The sequence below is a fragment of the Ptiloglossa arizonensis genome, chromosome 4, assembly GCF_051014685.1.
Source record: "Ptiloglossa arizonensis isolate GNS036 chromosome 4, iyPtiAriz1_principal, whole genome shotgun sequence".
In the NCBI taxonomy this organism is placed as follows: Eukaryota; Metazoa; Arthropoda; class Insecta; order Hymenoptera; family Colletidae; genus Ptiloglossa; species Ptiloglossa arizonensis.
In genome coordinates, this window is record NC_135051.1 from 28,296,315 (window position 1) to 28,313,682 (window position 17,368).

Here is a 17,368-nt window from a genome sequence, read left to right on the forward strand (position 1 = left end):
GAACAATAAACATATTTTTACATATTTATGTGCACTTACATTTTAGGTAAAAAAAGAGGCTCTATATAAAACATTTTACTGTCAATTGTAAAATGAAAATCTTCTGTCTGTTGTATTTTTTATTGTTAAAGTGTAATAGAATACATTTTTTATACAAAGCAATTGTATAATTTAATCGATGCGTTGATATAGATATATGTACCCTAATTCTTTTGGTGGATTTTCAGATAATGCAACCTGCAACAGATGATTTATATAAGTACATTATTAAATTTATGAAATATTCTGTACTTTTAATGCATACTTTATCGTCATTGTATATCACCCATTGATCATCTTTTAAGAGATGACACACGTAATGTCCTACCATTGTCGATGTTCCCATATGCGATATAAAACCCACCAATTTATATTCTAAAATAATAAATATTCGGTTATAGAATTTCCAAACCAAAGTATAAATATTGTTCCGAATGACAAAGAACGTACGATGACTTCCGTCTCTAAATATTTCTTCGGAATGTCTCGATTCATCCTCAACTTCTAAAGCATCTAATTCAGCTTGATGACTGAAAATCCAATCTGCTGCACGTTCTAAATTGTTATCAGTCGCTTTAAGAGCTTTTACTGCTTGTTCTCTCGTAAAACCCATTCCTTTTACCATCGCCACAGCATCTTCGTTTACCATAAATTTATCTTTTCCTAAAATAATATGTACTGAATAATTAGAACAAAAACATACTAAAATATAGAAGATATGGAAAACTTGATGAAGTCGAAACAACGATACTTTACCCGGTTTTGCATCGATTCCGGGAGGTACAAAGAGATCCGCAAAATCTGAATCTCCAATGTGTTCCATTAACCAGTTAGTAGCTACTTCTAAACCACGATTTTCAGTGAAATATAGGGCCCTCTTACAAGCTTCTGATGGAAATCCTATATCTATTAACTGATTAAATATCGTAAAATTGTAAACGATTGGCGGAATTTCAGAACCAGCTGATTCTGGTAGTAATTCTTCTGTGGGTTGCAAACCGTTACCCCGGAGAGAACTTAAATCTAACATATCTGGCATTTCAACTGCTACATCTAATTTAACAGGCGTCCAATCTTCTCTTACCGTGAATTTTTTTAAATGAATTAATAAATAGTCTGGAAAACTGGCAAGTCTAGTTGTTCTGTAATAAAATCCATTTGTTAATTACATACAGTATATGCTCTACAATCTATTACTTACTTTTGTGCTGTTGTCCTTTCATTCAGTGCTGTACTATAGAATTGTTCTAATGTTTCAGATCGAATAAACGTTTCCAGACAAGATGAGAGTTTTATGCGAGGTCTGACCAATGTATTTGAGTCTAATTTCTGACCCTTTGTTTCAGTTTCCTTTTTTAAAGCTTCGTAAGCTGCAACTTCTTCCTAGATATGATATATTTAGTAAACACTATGTATGCATGAATAAAAACTTTGTTTATACAGACATTTTACCTGATTTATTGCAGTTTCTACAGGTATTGGAAGCGGCAAAAGGTATTCTGGACGATAATTATACTTTACTTTATTGGAACGACCACATTGATACCTTTCTTCAACGTTGAATTTAAAACAATCAGTAGGGTTCATTTGGTGACGACTGTGACGCTGTTCGATCAATTTCCTGACATTAGTATCATAATTTAAACTTAATATGAAGAAATGCAATGAAATAAATCAATCTGTTAAACGTGTGAACAAAGCTACGAGATTTCATTTAATTACATCAATGACATTTATAAGATGAAGGAAAAATTCCTGGGCATCTTGTTGCCGATTTGAAGAAAATCCGGGATGTCCACGGCCAATCAATGTCTTGAACATCCGCGGAGGAATACCCTGACGTGATTCATCTTCATTATTCGTGTTTGGTGGTACTGAATATTTACCAGACAGCAAACCGATTCCAAGTTTAGCCCTATGACAGCAATACTTTCTATTGATAATGATCTAAAATTTCTTTTTAGATGCACAATAGTTTTTATTCTCTTAACTTACATTTGAACATTGAAATCATTTGCTGGATCAGTGTAACTTTGTTGAAATATCTGTGCCGCACCATCTACAAACCTGAAATTCATCTTCAGTTATTGACGTATTCATCTTATTATGTAGAAAGTCATGGCATTTCAGTTTAAGAGAAACATATTACTTTAAAAATACATAGAGCTGATCATTATTAATATAACAGTATAAAATTTCTTCCTTTTGCAATATAAAAAGAATATTTATTAAGAATATACACAATAACTACTTTTTTAAGACATTGCCACATACCTTTTAACAAAATCTGGAATCACAAACAACATTTGCATGGTACTATTTAAATAACAAGAGTTCCCCAAGTTAGCAAGTCCTGTATATCCAGGTCCATACAAAGGTGTTAATTTACTTGCTGCTTCCTGAAGTGCAACCCATTCACCAAATTTGTGATTTAGATCCAATTCAAGTTCTATCATAGATTTGTCAGTTTTTTCCATTTGCGCAATATTTATACCCCAATGAGATAAATGCGATACTAAACTTGGATCTTCAACCATATCATCTTCATCGTATGAAAACACATCTCCCTTTCCTTCTTTAGTTAGAGTTCCTAATTTTACAGCCAATGGATAACCAGTAGCTCGATAATGTTCAACTGCATGATCATTTCCTCCAGTTCCGTCATAAAATTTACGTCCACAGAGAATACTACCATCGGTTAAATTAAGCCACAGATTTTGAGTAAGATCACATTTTTCACACTTCCATCCACTTGGTGGTATTTTTTTTTCATTATCTAACTGTTTAAGATTTGCTGCATGTCTGAAAATTCAACAGTTAAAAACAATAATAACAAAAATATATTTACATTTATATTTTAGTTTATCCTCTCACTTTGAAACCGCCTTTACTTCTCCATCCCAAGTTCCAGACAATGCTTCTACTTCTGCTACTTTTGTCGCAGATTCTGCCTCCAATATACCTTTAATAGAAAGTTCCACCTGTAAAAAAATTTCACATAACTTATATGTTATCTTTATGTGTTACCATATTTTTAAGTAAGGCATACTTTTTTTGGTAAATCATCTAATGGATAAGGTATTGTTATAAAATTTGGTAAAATAACAATTTGATAAGATTCATGATAAGTATATTTTTGTTGATCAGGTGTAAATCCATCGGATGTTCCTATAGCTAATCTTGTAATTTTTTTATCAGGACCATCTCCTTGATGTCCAGATGGGATCTATAAAAAGTAAAACAATGCTTTGTTATGAATTTTATTTTCATTACAATAAATGGACAATAAACGAACGATGTTTTGTAACGATAAATTTTTTTAAGTATACACTTTTTTAAGATTAACAAACGACTCACCTCGTTTCTTTTCCGTTTAATGTGTAAAAAAACAGGATACTTGGTTAATTCATAATAACGTTGTACATGATCTTGCCCTAATCCCAAAAATGTGGTTAAATTAACGTAAAGACCAGTAGAGGTATCCTTCAAATGAAGAAACAGCGTATAGAATCATTACGTCGTTGCATTATCATCTTTAACTATGCAGTAGTCATAATTAATATCTTACTGGAGTGTCGAAGGAATAAACACATTCGTCCTTATATATTCTGTCGTGTTTCCGTGGTACTTCCAATTTAAACAAAGATTTTATTAATTCCTCCATCATAAACAGAAAATAGTTGCTATAAAACCAAGAAGAAACGTCTTTGTTTGCAAAAAATTTTTGTGTGCGGCGTTGAAAATAACCTATATGGAGATCGCCGGTTGTCGTATCGATCAGTATCGATGATATGCGTGATTTGGGAAACGAGACGAGAGAACCGGAACGTGTTCGACTCTTCTTGTTTCTCTTTAACCATCAGTGGTGCTCAACCGAGTGAACACGTCACATTCGTATTTTGATTTGGTACAGTCTGCTCAAATGAATTCCATTTAAGAGAGATTGTGAGGGATGAGAAGGAGAGGGGAATATCAACAGCATAAGTATGTAAATACATATGCATTTTCTTGATTAAAGCTTGAAACTGACTCTCTTCTTATACAGTTCACTAATTTCAAGTAATTATGTTCCTAATTATAGACACGTAGCAAATAAAAGAAACCTTCCTCTAATTACATGTTATTTCAACGAAACGAATTGTTTGAGTAGACCGTATTGGACTGGGTGTAGATATACATACATACACGATAATTCACACTATGTTCACCTAAAATGAAGTTTACATTTTATTTGAACATATTATTGAGAAATGATCATATAAATCGTTTTACCAATTAAAAATTACTATTTGAATCATGTGTACAGCTTATAATTTATGTTAGCTGTAATTAAGATTTAATTTTATAACAATGGAAAAAGAAAGGTATGTACTTAATATTTTGACAATTTATATTCACTTTATTTCTTTAATGTATTTACACGTATCAATGTATGTGACGATATGAAAATATTATTTAATCGGTGTTTAGAAAATATTTCGACAATAAATCATGTAATAATTTATTACATACTGCATACCCATATTTAAAACATGATTGATTCTTTAATGTTCTTACTTGTATCAGATTTACAATGCTCCTTTTGGAACCAGGGGAAATATTTTTTGAAGATTATAGTGTTCAAATGAAAGTACTTGATACTTCTATTGCGGTAGAGCAAAATTGGATAGATGGAAGGTTAAAATTATGTTCAAAGTCCTTAGTATTTGTAAATAAGGATATTAATCAGCCTTTAATTAAAATACAACTCAAAGAAGCTACAAATATTGATCAATATGAATCTGACAGTATTGCAACAAGGTTGGTATTTGTATTTACTATCTGACAAAAATATGATATATGTATGAAGTACATTTTCCTTTTATAATTAAACTTATATTTATTTATAAGACGCACCAATGTATTGTCAGTCAAATGCAAGCAATATGTGCAGATGTTGGAGAAAAATATACTTGCACCGTATAAATTTATACACAAACATGCCACTTTTTACTTCTGTTTCAATTATGCAAAAGTAGAAGATTGTCTTCCACAAATTTTGCAGTTACTTAGGGCAGCTACCTTGCCAACTGCTGAACAGAATGCCATGGTATTTCTAGTAATCATTTTTTCCATTATTTTATATTGAAAAATAAATTTATTAAACCGTAATTATTGCGTAGATTATGGTTATTGTGCATTCAAGACAATCTAGAGTTTCATTTGATACATCGTGGCTGGAAGATTTATATGAGCAGGTTGTGTTAGAAACACAAGCAAATAAAGTACTACCTCTTGTTATAAATCCAGGAAGAATACTTCTAACAACCTCCAGAATTTATTTTCAGCCTTATAACAATTTGGATCAGGTATGTATTTTATAATAATTGCAATTGTTGATTTTTATATAAATTATTAAAGTGATAATTTTATACCATTAGCATCCAGTTCTAAAAATACAGCTGAAAGATGTTGTTAATATTATAAAGAGAAGATTTCTTTTAAGACAAGTTGTAAGTATAATTTTTATAATTTATTATATATAATCGATATCAATGTCATTTGATATACATTAAATTTATTTTACCATAGGGACTTGAAATTAAATGGTTAAGGCAACTAGAAAATAAAGTTGAACATTTGTTTATATCATTAAACAATCAAAATGATAGGGATGAACTATATACTAATTTATTAACACAACCTGCAGTTTCCCTAGAAGAAATTCCTCAAGGTCAAATGACTATGAGATGGCAAAATGGCTCTTTATCAAATTATGATTACCTCTTGTACATTAATAGGTAATTCTTATGCATATAAAAATTGAAATAATTAATTGCTCCTACAGATTTTGAAAAAAATGCCCTTTTCCAGTTGGGCAGATAGAACTTTTCATGATTTGACTCAGTATCCAGTAATGCCATGGGTAATACAAGATTACTCATCTTCTACATTGGACCTAAGTGATTCCAGTATTTATAGAGATCTTTCAAAACCTATTGGAGCTCTTGAACCAAACCGATTAGAAAAATTAAAGGTATTCAATTTTTGTATTTTATTGTTTGCACATATTAAAAAGGAGATAATAATATCATTATACCTTAGGAACGATATTTGGAGATGTCAGAACCAAAGTTTTTGTATGGTTCACATTACAGTGCACCAGGATTTGTACTATTTTATTTAGTTCGAAAGTATCCTCAGTATATGCTGTGTTTACAAAATGGAAAATTTGACCATCCAGATAGAATGTTCAATAGGTATGTATATTTATTAAAAATATACATTACGATAATGCTTTGAAGGTAAGAATTTAGACTTTTAGAAGAGTTTACACACCATTAAATTTAAATAAAGCAGTAATAAATGTATGTGAATGTAATTTTGTATCACATAGACAAGGCAAAATTTTATGGTAATTGCTTTTTCTACTGTAAAAGTACATAATGATTCTGTCAACTCTGCAGAATCGATTTTTTGTTTCACTCTTATCAACAAAAACACCTAACAGTGTAGCTGACGTATGGAAAAATGTTTTGGTGAACATGTCTGACTTTAAAGAACTGGTCCCGGAATTTTATGACACAAACAATGGTGGTGATTTTTTAATGAATAGTTATGGTATTGATTTTGGTTATCGACATGATGGTACAAAAATAGGAGATGTGCAATTACCAACATGGGCAAATGGTACAAAATATTTTGAAACTTGAAGGTAGTAAATATTGGAAATTTTAAAATGATTAATTATTAAATTTTAGGACCAGCTAATTTTGTACAAGTGTTACGAAATGCTTTAGAAAGTGATTATGTTTCTCAAAATCTTCATCATTGGATTGATTTAATATTTGGATATAAGCAAAGAGGAATTGAAGCAGAGAAAGCTGATAATGGTAAATTAATGTTTAGTAATAAAAATTGATGCATAAAAAGCACACATTTTATAACACACTTTATTTCAGTATTTTTTCATTTGTGCTACGAGGGAGCAGTGGATCTAGATACTATTCGAGATGCTAATGACAGGCTTGGTATAGAGATACAAATTATGGAGTTTGGTCAAATACCGAAACAAATTTTTGCTTTACCTCATCCTAAGCGCTCTGTGTCAATACTAGATAAATTATGTGCCGAAACTGTTTTAACATCTCTTAATAGGGAAACACGTATGCTATATATTTCTCCCACTTTTGAATTACATTTCTATAATATATGTATATTTATTGGGTAAAATAAATCATGACTTTTTCCAGAAAGAGAAACTACTTTAGAGACGGTCTGTCAACTACAGGAATTAATGACGTTTCAATCTCATAAAGAAAGTGTGAGCAGCATCACAATGATAAATAAAGACAGAATCGACGAAGTAGTGTCAGTGGGACAGGATGGAATAGTTAAATTATACAGTATTAAAAAAAAAAAATTAACACGTAGTGTACCTCTGTCATTATTACCACTGTCTTCTTGCATATCATACTATACGTCCTCCCATCGCAATATATTAGTAGTGGGTTCTTGGGATAATTCATTGTAAATATTCCATATAAATAGATATTTAATATACGTATTCTTAAATTTGTTCACTAACTAACATTGTTTTATAGAATATTCTATGACATTGAATTCGGTAGAGTAATAGATACATTGAAAGGACATGAGGATGCTGTTTCTTGTTTAGTATTAAGTCCATCTCGCCAAATTATTATATCTGGTTCATGGGATTGTACAGCCAAAGTTTGGCGGAGCTATATTTCTGGATCAAAAATTAAACCAGCAGAGTGCCTTATTGTACAATTAGATCATGATTCTAAAGTAACTTGCATTGATATATCAAGGTGAAATTTTTGTATATTTAAAATTTTCAAATTTACTTATTAAACATTAAATTTGTAAAGTTTTATTTATGAATTTATTTGTAGGGATGAAAAATTATTAGCATCTGGTACAGAAGATGGAGAAATTTTTGTATGGAATATGGATACTTATAATTTGCAACTTACTGTAAAAGGTATCTTTTAAAGTAGTTACGTCTCTTCTTATTACAACATATACAATCAAATTTTCTTTTTTTACCTAGCACATACTTGTAAAGTAAATGCAATGATCTTTGATCAAGAAGGTAAAAGTATAATATCATGTGCAGACGATAAAGTCTTCAGTATAATAGATGTCTCTACAAGTACACAGATTTATCACACAATTATAGAATATAAACCTTTAACATTGGCATGGTTGGAAACTGTTTTATTGGTCGGCGACAGCAATGGCAATATTAATGTATGGAATCATGAACGTGCAATTTTTGTATCACAAATGCATTATCATGATGGTAAAGTACATGTTATACTTCAATTATTTCTATCTACATTATATATATATAACAATCTATTTAAATTAAGTTTTTTGTTTTAAATAATTAAATGGGTAATCATTTTCAGGACCAATTCATGCATTATTAGTTTCTGCGGAAAATAATATAGTTTTAACTGGCGGAAAGGATAGAAAACTAGTTGTGTGGGATTGTAAAAAATTGCGATTTCTTTTTTAGTACTTGTATTGCAATTGAAAACCTGATTGTGTGTTGACTATAAATTTAATTTGAAAATATTTAACTTATAAAGTAAATAGTAATTAGCAGACAAGTTATCATATTTAGAACGATCATATTGTATTCGTTCGATAAATTTTTATAAAGTTGGTTGATAATCAAATATATGTTACAATGTTTATAACATTTTAGTATGTTTAATTTTGTATACATTCCTGATCATTAACAAAACGAGAATCTTAAATACAAACATATTATATTCAATATACTGCTTTTTCTATGAAGTATGTGTTTTTGTTTTTGACAAACGTCACACCACAGTAAATCTTTATGTATTAAATCATATGTGATATGCATATGTAGTTTTATATATTCTTTAGATATATATCATTTACATTTTAATCTTCAGTCTTGTTACTTCTGTGAAAAAGTAAATCTAAACGCAAATGACATCAAAGTAGTACAATTACATTTAAACAGGAAAATTTAAATACAAAATGCAAACGTGATGTGCGTTCTTTATTCAATTCACTAGAGATTTAAATATTGACTAGTACTGTTTTAAATCTTTCTATAAATTGGATAAAGTAGTTAATCATAGTGTTTCTTTATCAATTACATTTATATTTTGAATATACTTTCAATATTGACTCTATCACCAGCAAAAAAAGTGTCTTCTATTTATTTTTTTTGTACATTTTCTTTCTGTATAATTACTTTTATATGACTGAACATACATATTCTAACGTTTATACAAGTATATTATATAATGCGGACTTAAACTATTTTCTATCATTATTATTTGTGTTTTATCATACCTGAACACACGCGCGCGCGCACACACACACACACGCACACACACTGTCTGCCAAAAAATTTGTTTATACTACTGACTACTAACGTGATACTATCGATTAATAATAAATAAAAAAAAAAAAAAAAAAAAAAAAAAAGCATCCGAAAAAACTTCGCATCTTAAGTTCATTTATCGCAGTATAGACAAGTTTTTTGGCAACTAGGGTACTTTAGTGTTACCTACTTCATTTCACTTATTGCTATTCAGTTGAGTACTTTACCATTTTATTTAATTATAAGTGTGAATGATTTAGTTGTTTTAATTGTTCATATGTTATAAAAAATATAATATTCCATGGTCCCATTCTGAACCAAGTAGGTACAAAGCCTTTATACAGTGCCAAAAATCCTTCATTTTTAAAGGTCTATAGAAATAAAATAAAATCGTACATTAAATTGATAAAATGTATGAAATTTTGTCTTAATATGTAATATTACATACTTGAACAAAACAGTCCACACTACCACTGTAAATATGAGGTGGTAATACAGAACCTCCTGTACATATTCTCCTTTGATTCATTAAACGGGTCTGTAATAATATTATTGTTTATTTGAGAAATTTAGACAAAATATTTATTGATTATACTTACACGAATAACATCTATAGGAGTAGAAGCTATTGCACTTCCCATGCTAGCTGTGAAACTTGACCTAAAATATATACATTCATATACATTTGTATGCATTAATTTAAAGGTCTTTTAAATAATTCTGTGTCAACTTTAAATCTTGGAAATATTGAAGCACATATAAGTACAGTTACACAATACTTTTCTCAAATTTCAACTTTATCCAATTACAATAAGTTAGAGCAACCCTTATCCAGGCACTGCTGATTAAAATGCATATTGTGATGTCTGAGATAGTATAAAAAAAAATGTTTATTTACAAAGTTTTGTACATTCTTGTAAAATAATGCTCAGTATACTGTACAAACAGAAATAAAGCTCTCAGAGTAAACTAAGTAGAATAAATAAAACTAAAATATCAAACAAAAACAAATTGAACAAAAATGTTTGATAAATTTTAAATTGCAAATCAATTTGATGCATGAGTGCTAACCAAACAATATTCATGAAGTAATTCAAGATGTTTAGTCATCTGGATAACAGTTTCAATGATTTTTGTATAAAATAAGGAATGTCAAACACGACTTCCATTTTCATTCTCTGTGGTCATCTCAATATCCATGTACTGCATATGCCCATGTACACGAGAGTGTGAAAGTACCTAGAAATAAAATTTTTCATCTTTAGAAAAATATTACTTCCATTTTAAACAAATGTATCACCAATACAGTACTAATTAAGAAAATACTATTTTGGGCCCACACTGTTTCACATAAAATATTTTACTAATTATCTGCCATTTTTAAAGAATAATAATTGTATTGTATCAAATATAAAAACATGGTATGTGACACTGAAATGAAGTTTAAAATTAAAGCATATATTTTTATTATAAAATATATAATTTTATCATAAAAATACTGAGAATTAAAAAATATTAAATTTAAAAAGATCGTGACATACACTTTACTCGAAAAAATGTGTAAGCAATAATACTATAAACAACAAACGTTAAATCTTTATTAGAGATTTTATAAAATAAAATTTTAATTTAGATTCTATTCTAGACATACTCACATGACATCACATACTGTAGAAAAAGCTAATGAAATGTGTCTTTAAAAGTATCAATGAACATTTGTTAGTACAATAAGAAAATAATCAAAAACATATTATACGATATAAATAGCCCGGATAAGGGTTAATACATATTAAAATTTAATAAATTATCTTTTTCAAACAAGCAGATGTTATGATTTTATACAAATATTAATTATAACAATATTATAAATTATAAACAAATATTAATACTACCAGCATTACTTTTAATAGTAATGATAATAAAGATAATATAACAAGCATCTCTGTTTATATCCATGATACTGTAGAAGTAACATGGAATTCTTTTTGTTATATACAAACATAATTTACTTACAAAAAATGATTAGTAACACTGTCTTCCAAAAAAGCCATAAGTTTATTTTTGCTATAGTCATATATAGGTAATTCTACAGCAGCAATAATTGCTGCTCTTTGAGCAGTGGGTCCTACACCCTGTATATAAAATCATTAATGTAAAACAGTTTCTTCACAAATACAAATCGTGTATTAAAAACTTTTGATAAAATTTAAAATGAAATTCAAATATATGACATACCCTCCATAAACCACGAATACCCTCGTGATGGTAAACATCTTGAAAGCAACCAAATAATGATAAATTTGAGTCAGCACCAGTTACTTGCATACGTACTTTTACTACATCAGTGGGATTAGCTATTGCGCTTGAGATAGCTCCTGCTAATGCAGCACATATAATATTTATAACAACTAAGTCATCTGTTTCCCATCTATCCATAGCTGCTTCCTTTAATGAATAGTAGGTGCCAAATTTTATAGTTCCATATGTAGCTTGTCTTAAAATAGCTGAACTGATTCTATATAATAAAAATATTAATAATAATAGATCCTAATATTAATAATAATAGTAAGTAATCATAATTACCCAGAATATAAAGCTTTAAATCCTTCTTGTTTTGATATTTGAAACAAAGCATCTGTCATACCAGAATATTTTAAGTGTGTATATCTTTTGTCTAATTTCTGCCCCTGAACCTGTAGACGAGTTTTTGTCGTATCTAAAGGAAAAGTACCTGACAAGCAATAAATTTATTGATAAACTTTAATCAATAAAAATTCCATACAACATTGTTTTTAATGCAAAGAAATGTCTGCAATAGAATGTGTGCAACTCAACAGCACATACCCAATTCTGCAACAATAGAAGCTAAACCTCCATAAATAAAAGGTCTCCAATCCTTCCAGTGACTCTCTCCCATTACAACGTTTAATGTCTTATAATAAAGAGATTGGTTAATTAAATGTTATAATTTTATAATTAAAATACAATTTGTGTTTAATAAATTAAGTGCAATTAGAATTTAAAATGATAAAAATGATTTAACAAAAAGTGAAATAAATAAGTCTTATTTAGGTTAACTTATTTCAAATTATTCTAAAAAACAATGAAAATAAAAGAAATATGTTTGAACAAAATACAATACATCTACAACGATAATTTAACTGAAATGCCAATGGCTTTATTAGTGGTAATTACAAATATTACCTGTAAATATAGATGATATAATCTAAATGATGTTATGAATTTTGCGCATAAATGAAAGAAATAAATAATAAATGTGAACCGTCACGTTGAATTAAAATTTAATTAAAAACTTTCAAACATTGAATTCAATTCGTAAATTGATTTTAGCATCCTTCCTCAAATACAGTTAAAAGCGCTATAAATCGAATACTATTTATACTGCATTCATTCAAAGGACTTTGTGTAAACAAAACCGCGTGACTACGAGAGAATCTCACTGGTCTGATAGATTTCTGATCAGGAAGATACCATAGTACAGAGTAACATGTTACTTTGCGTCATAATCTGATGTATAATAAATCACGAAACACAAATAAATTTGACAAATAATTAAAAAACTGAAAACAAAGCTTCGAAAGGAATATATAAATACATGTTGGGTAATAAACGAAAAGATCTTTTGCACAAAATCGTAACGGGAGATGAAAAATGACTATTGTATTACAACTCTAAAAACGACGAAAATCATGGGTCACCTTTATACCTTGTATCTTTATCACTTTGTAAATCAACTAAAGTATTGTTGTGTATTTAGTGAGATATGAAGAGAGTAATGTATTATGAATTGCTCCGATTTGGTCAAATTATTAATATAGGCCACTATCAACATTCACTGATTCACGTAGAGTTAAACTTGGAAGAAAAGGACCGTTTACCGGTCATTTTACAGTAAGACAACGCACGGCCACAAATTGAAAAGAGACAGAAGATTCATTCATTCCTTAGGTTGGGAAATCCATTCACATGCAATTTAGGTAAATACATGCATATCAGCGCTGCAGTGAGCAAAAAACCTATCCAATCATATACAGCCAATCATACGAAAAAGAGGCACGATCGTTTTGAAACAATTAACCTGGGCACAACTAATCTACATTTGAAAAGGCATAAAATAACACTCCAACATTATGACATATAAATTAAAATTTTTAAATTTAAATAATTGTGCATCATTAAATGCATATAAACTATAAATACATTGAAATTATAAGCTATAAATATTACTGTGATAACGACAAAAAATTTATTTTGGAATACAAATTAAAATCTTGAACTACCAAACAATAAAATATGCTATTTTTTAAAATAAGATTCATCTTATTATATGAACAAATTTTATTTATAAAAATGTATATGTACATATAATACGATTAAAATATGTAGAAAATTCAATTTAATTAAAAAGATATGGTTTACACTTATTTGTTAATTAAAATTGGGAAAAATTTATTTTGATACTTAATTATCTAATTGTTTGTAATAAATTGTGCATTTCATGTCGTTCTTTGTATAGTTAGATGTAAAGAAAAATAAATGTTATTGAATATAGATAAATCTCTTAATAAATAAAAGCTGTACAAAAAATGTATCACAAAATTAACATGAAAATTACCAAATTCAATCAGTTCTTATTGGAACCCTTGTATGTCCACTTGTACTATTACGGTAAATATATACTTGTGCTAAAATTGCAATATCAATTATAACTTGAAGCATACCACAGATTTCAAATTGAATTGGAGCTTCTCTTATAATAAAATAACATGTTTTAAATGCATCACCAACTGTCCACATAGTAACCATAACTAAGCTGAAATCAAAATAGTATTACCTACCAGACAAAAATTGATTAAAATAACTGTTTTTTATTGTTAAAGTAATTTTATACCTCATTCCATTAGTAGATTTATTTGAAACATTACGAAGAAATTGTGGTATTCCAAGCATAGCTTCTGTTAATACTGCAAGTAATCCCATAGTTTCAACAAATATTGGTACATCTACTAACAGATATGTTAGAATCCCTACTAGTGCCGCAAATAACAACATGAAGTCCAAATAAGACTGAAAGTTTGTCCATTTCCAAAAAAAATTTGCATCGAAATCTAAATTAAGTTTTATTATAACTTATAAGTTCAAAAAGATATATATTTAACATGGATTATTGAGAAACATTGAATTACAATTTTTGTTAATTGCATAGTTTAGAACTTACCTGCAAACACATGTTCTCTGGCTTTTATCATTTGATTTCTATTTTGTACATTGACACAAAGCTTAATCATAATAAACATAGTAATGATCATAAATATACTTTGCAATAGAAGAGGTATTTCATAATGCTTTCCAAACCTGTAAGAAACGCATCATTTTATTTTGTTAATTAGTACAGTTGGAATATATAATTCATTTATAGTAAAGAAACGAACCAAAAGAAAATACGTAAAGTATTGGCTATCAAAAGTGCAAGGCATACATAAAGAGAAAATCCTCCTGCATCTTCTCTTTTTTTAATTTCTCTATACTGAGGTATGTATGGAACAATTCCACCAAATATAATTGCTCCAGAGGCAATCCAATTTGCTATGTCTTTAATAATCAATTGCTCATAAAAATTATTCATTTTAATGGAATTTTTTTACCTGCATAACATTTCACTATCTACGATTCATTACATGTGGTGATTTAGGTTATATTACCAAAATTTTCGGTCTTCATATCACCAGATCACCAGTGAATCATTTAGATTAAACAAACCTATGACGGTAATAAGAAAATTGATGAATCTGATAGTAACGAGTTACCACAGACGAAGTATACAATAGACCTAGCATCTAATGACAAAATGTGTCACACGACACGAAGGATTCTGGAGTCTTCTTACTATTTTGGTGATGAACCTAATATTATCAATTTAAAATAGAATAAGATTATAGCGCTAATGATGTAAGAATTAAAATGAACAGTTTTAAAAAATATTCTCAGTTTAATCACCGACAAGTGATAAAACAATGTATACACAACATAGACGAGATACCGAATAGACAAGTTATCTTATGAGAATGGTATCATACAATTTGAAATACCGACTTCGTAAAGTACGAGTGTTGGAGCGACATCTCTGCGAAAAATTGTCTATCACATTCCTGCCTTAAAGTATAAAATAGCTACATATATATATATATATATATATATATATATATATATATATATATATATATATATATATATATATATATAACAAAATAGGTCTTTAAGAATAAATAAAACTTGGAAAATGTTATTAAGTTGGTTTAGGGTAGCTGTAACTTTGAAAATATTCTTAACCTCTTGTGGCTAAACGTCTCCATGTCTCTTCTGTAAAAATGAATGGAATTTATTATTGTAATATTTTTTGAGATCGATAAGTTTAATAAGATCACAAATGATATACAGGAACATTTTTCCATGTTTACTTTCTTTACCGACTTTAGTAGTTAAGTCGAATATAGTTTCAAGAATTACCGGCCTTTTCACAAAGATGTCGCTTCAAAACTTGTTCTTTACGAAGTCAGATCGTCTATGTATATTTCGTCCATATCTATATAGTGCTTCTTATCTTTTTATTGCAGTGCTGCTTCTCATTTGCATGTATTGTAATTGTATATCAAAATAAAACTTTAGTAGCGATTAAGCAGGATCGAGTTGATTTGAGGATAAACATTTCTTTGTAAAGCTTACGAAAATGGCAAAACTTGGCACGAAAAGGATGAAGAAATCATTTGTAAAAATTGACCACTCTTCAAAATTGTGTTCAAACATTCTTGCAGGAATGGCAAGTCCCAAACCACCACTTGGGTCACAACTCGGACAGGTTAAGAAAGTTTCTTATTCCTACTTGTGAAACAAATGTACATTTTATTTTGTATATGTCTTTAATTCAAAAAGTTTAAAAATCAATATTATTATCTATGTTTCCTCACAAGTTAATATGTTTTCTTTTAGAGAAATATTAATGTAGCAAATTTTTGCAAGGATTTTAATACAAAAACAGCAAAGATTAAGCAGGGTATACCTTTGCCAACACGTGTTAAAGTAAAATCTGATGGCACTTACGATTTAGTAATTCATAGTCCACCAGCAACATATTTCTTGAAACAGGCAGCTGGTTTAGAAAGGGGAAAAATGTTCAAAGGTAGTAATAAATTGTGACAAATGAATGCCTTGTATTGTGATGATTGTATTTTAGGTGAAATAGCAGGTAAAATAACATTGAAACACTTGTATGAAATTGCTTGTATCAAGTCAAAGGATCCTCCTCTAGCATTGTTAAGCTTAGAGGATGTTTGTAAAATGCTTGTTGGTATTGCTCGTTCTTGTGGCATTGAAATTGTGCGTACGCTGGATCCAGCGGAATATAAAGAATTTATGGAACAAAGGGAAAAGGTTGTTCAGGATCTCCTGACAGAAATGAAATTGTCTAAAGAAGCTAAAATGCAAAGGTCAATTTAAATTGATACATTGAATTAAGTGAATTGTATAAATTTAATGAATATAAGTATAAAGGTATATATTGTCAAACATATTAGAGTATTATTTGCTTTTTTCCTTCTTATAACATTTTGTTTGTTGTGTAAAGTGTTTTACCTTTTTTGTTTCATTATTTGTAATTTTAATCATAAGATTTTTGTAGTCTCTTCAGATCGACATATCTTTTAGAGGAAAGTTTGAAGGAAAATGTACACAGTGTCTGAGTGTTTGTATATACAATGTGATATGTACTTTAGTACATAAGCAAAGAGAATAAAAAGATTTCAGTACTCAAGTTGTAAAACATTATAGTTTAAAATTAATTTATCGATTAAAGAACAATGAACTCCAGTTTAATCCTGATCCTATTTGATACAGAGTACTTTAGCCTTTATTTAGATCATTTTATTTATACAAGTC

At 28.9% G+C, this 17,368-nt stretch overlaps 5 protein-coding genes across 10 annotated transcripts; 2 read left to right on the forward strand and 3 right to left on the reverse strand.

The window, feature by feature from the left end:
• Positions 1-101: 101 nt before the first annotated feature.
• Positions 102-3,873, reverse strand: Usp5 (ubiquitin specific protease 5). Its single transcript, XM_076309516.1, has 13 exons — positions 3,608-3,873; positions 3,397-3,522; positions 3,089-3,265; positions 2,914-3,020; positions 2,314-2,841; positions 2,035-2,106; positions 1,762-1,954; positions 1,492-1,644; positions 1,241-1,422; positions 796-1,181; positions 490-702; positions 305-414; positions 102-237 (listed from the first exon to the last, which is right to left on the reverse strand). The coding sequence occupies exons 1-13, from the start codon at positions 3,704-3,706 to the stop codon at positions 172-174; spliced, it is 2,412 nt and encodes an 803-aa protein (XP_076165631.1). The 5' UTR covers positions 3,707-3,873; the 3' UTR covers positions 102-171.
• LOC143145790 (protein FAN) lies at positions 3,713-8,758 on the forward strand. Of its 2 annotated transcripts, XM_076309514.1 has the most exons (17): positions 3,713-4,023; positions 4,121-4,403; positions 4,606-4,839; positions 4,930-5,128; positions 5,202-5,387; positions 5,460-5,531; positions 5,611-5,819; positions 5,893-6,055; positions 6,124-6,278; positions 6,530-6,708; positions 6,780-6,911; positions 6,981-7,184; positions 7,272-7,548; positions 7,623-7,853; positions 7,938-8,026; positions 8,096-8,347; positions 8,457-8,758. In XM_076309514.1, exons 2-17 carry the CDS (start codon positions 4,390-4,392, stop codon positions 8,564-8,566), a joined length of 2,706 nt encoding a protein of 901 aa, XP_076165629.1. In that variant the 5' UTR covers positions 3,713-4,023; positions 4,121-4,389; the 3' UTR covers positions 8,567-8,758. The 2 variants fall into 2 exon arrangements, with proteins under 2 accessions (XP_076165629.1, XP_076165630.1); XM_076309515.1 differs by having other exon boundaries at positions 3,713-4,403.
• Positions 8,759-9,221: 463 nt separating this feature from the next.
• Positions 9,222-14,189, reverse strand: Bmcp (uncoupling protein Bmcp mitochondrial). 4 transcript variants are annotated; one of them, XM_076309477.1, is made up of 8 exons: positions 14,052-14,150; positions 12,260-12,347; positions 11,999-12,146; positions 11,651-11,930; positions 11,429-11,547; positions 10,015-10,075; positions 9,864-9,953; positions 9,222-9,786 (listed from the first exon to the last, which is right to left on the reverse strand). In XM_076309477.1, the coding sequence occupies exons 2-8, from the start codon at positions 12,330-12,332 to the stop codon at positions 9,655-9,657; spliced, it is 903 nt and encodes a 300-aa protein (XP_076165592.1). In that variant the 5' UTR covers positions 12,333-12,347; positions 14,052-14,150; the 3' UTR covers positions 9,222-9,654. The 4 variants fall into 4 exon arrangements, with proteins under 4 accessions (XP_076165592.1, XP_076165591.1, XP_076165590.1 ...); XM_076309476.1 differs by lacking the exon at positions 14,052-14,150 and adding an exon at positions 13,143-13,669; XM_076309475.1 differs by lacking the exon at positions 14,052-14,150 and adding an exon at positions 12,620-13,669.
• Positions 12,035-15,446, reverse strand: LOC143145766 (solute carrier family 66 member 2). 2 transcript variants are annotated; one of them, XM_076309479.1, is made up of 5 exons: positions 14,869-15,439; positions 14,655-14,791; positions 14,328-14,544; positions 14,052-14,249; positions 12,035-12,146 (listed from the first exon to the last, which is right to left on the reverse strand). In XM_076309479.1, the coding sequence occupies exons 1-4, from the start codon at positions 15,060-15,062 to the stop codon at positions 14,057-14,059; spliced, it is 741 nt and encodes a 246-aa protein (XP_076165594.1). In that variant the 5' UTR covers positions 15,063-15,439; the 3' UTR covers positions 12,035-12,146; positions 14,052-14,056. The 2 variants fall into 2 exon arrangements, with proteins under 2 accessions (XP_076165594.1, XP_076165595.1); XM_076309480.1 differs by lacking the exon at positions 12,035-12,146 and having other exon boundaries at positions 14,142-14,270; positions 14,869-15,446.
• A 585-nt stretch (positions 15,447-16,031) lies between these two features.
• Positions 16,032-17,003, forward strand: Mrpl11 (mitochondrial ribosomal protein L11). Its single transcript, XM_076309481.1, has 3 exons — positions 16,032-16,292; positions 16,424-16,613; positions 16,668-17,003. Exons 1-3 carry the CDS (start codon positions 16,164-16,166, stop codon positions 16,928-16,930), a joined length of 582 nt encoding a protein of 193 aa, XP_076165596.1. The 5' UTR covers positions 16,032-16,163; the 3' UTR covers positions 16,931-17,003.
• Positions 17,004-17,368: the final 365 nt, after the last annotated feature.

Bases quoted from the DNA above. Each gene is read 5' to 3' on its own strand.
- Usp5 (XM_076309516.1), bottom strand. From the start codon at position 3,706: ATGATGGAGGAATTAATAAAATCTTTGTTTAAATTGGAAGTACCACGG. The intron at 703-795 runs GTAAAGTATCGT...ATATTATTTTAG, and splicing joins CGGAATCGATGCAAAACCGG to GAAAAGATAAATTTATGGTA. The intron at 415-489 runs GTACGTTCTTTG...TTATTATTTTAG, and splicing joins ATTTAGAGACGGAAGTCATC to AATATAAATTGGTGGGTTTT.
- LOC143145790 (XM_076309515.1), top strand. The intron at 5,388-5,459 runs GTATGTATTTTA...TTATACCATTAG, and splicing joins CTTATAACAATTTGGATCAG to CATCCAGTTCTAAAAATACA. The intron at 7,854-7,937 runs GTGAAATTTTTG...ATTTATTTGTAG, and splicing joins ACTTGCATTGATATATCAAG to GGATGAAAAATTATTAGCAT.
- Bmcp (XM_076309477.1), bottom strand. From the start codon at position 12,332: ATGGGAGAGAGTCACTGGAAGGATTGGAGACCTTTTATTTATGGAGGT. The intron at 10,076-11,428 runs GTAAGTAAATTA...TATATATTTTAG, and splicing joins AGTGTTACTAATCATTTTTT to GTCAAGTTTCACAGCTAGCA. The intron at 9,787-9,863 runs GTATGTAATATT...TTATTTCTATAG, and splicing joins GTGTGGACTGTTTTGTTCAA to ACCTTTAAAAATGAAGGATT.
- LOC143145766 (XM_076309479.1), bottom strand. From the start codon at position 15,062: ATGAATAATTTTTATGAGCAATTGATTATTAAAGACATAGCAAATTGG. The intron at 14,545-14,654 runs GTAAGTTCTAAA...AACTTAATTTAG, and splicing joins CAGAGAACATGTGTTTGCAG to ATTTCGATGCAAATTTTTTT. The intron at 14,250-14,327 runs GTATAAAATTAC...TTTTGATTTCAG, and splicing joins AAATCTACTAATGGAATGAG to CTTAGTTATGGTTACTATGT.
- Mrpl11 (XM_076309481.1), top strand. From the start codon at position 16,164: ATGGCAAAACTTGGCACGAAAAGGATGAAGAAATCATTTGTAAAAATT. The intron at 16,293-16,423 runs GTTAAGAAAGTT...GTTTTCTTTTAG, and splicing joins TTGGGTCACAACTCGGACAG to AGAAATATTAATGTAGCAAA. The intron at 16,614-16,667 runs GTAGTAATAAAT...ATTGTATTTTAG, and splicing joins AAGGGGAAAAATGTTCAAAG to GTGAAATAGCAGGTAAAATA.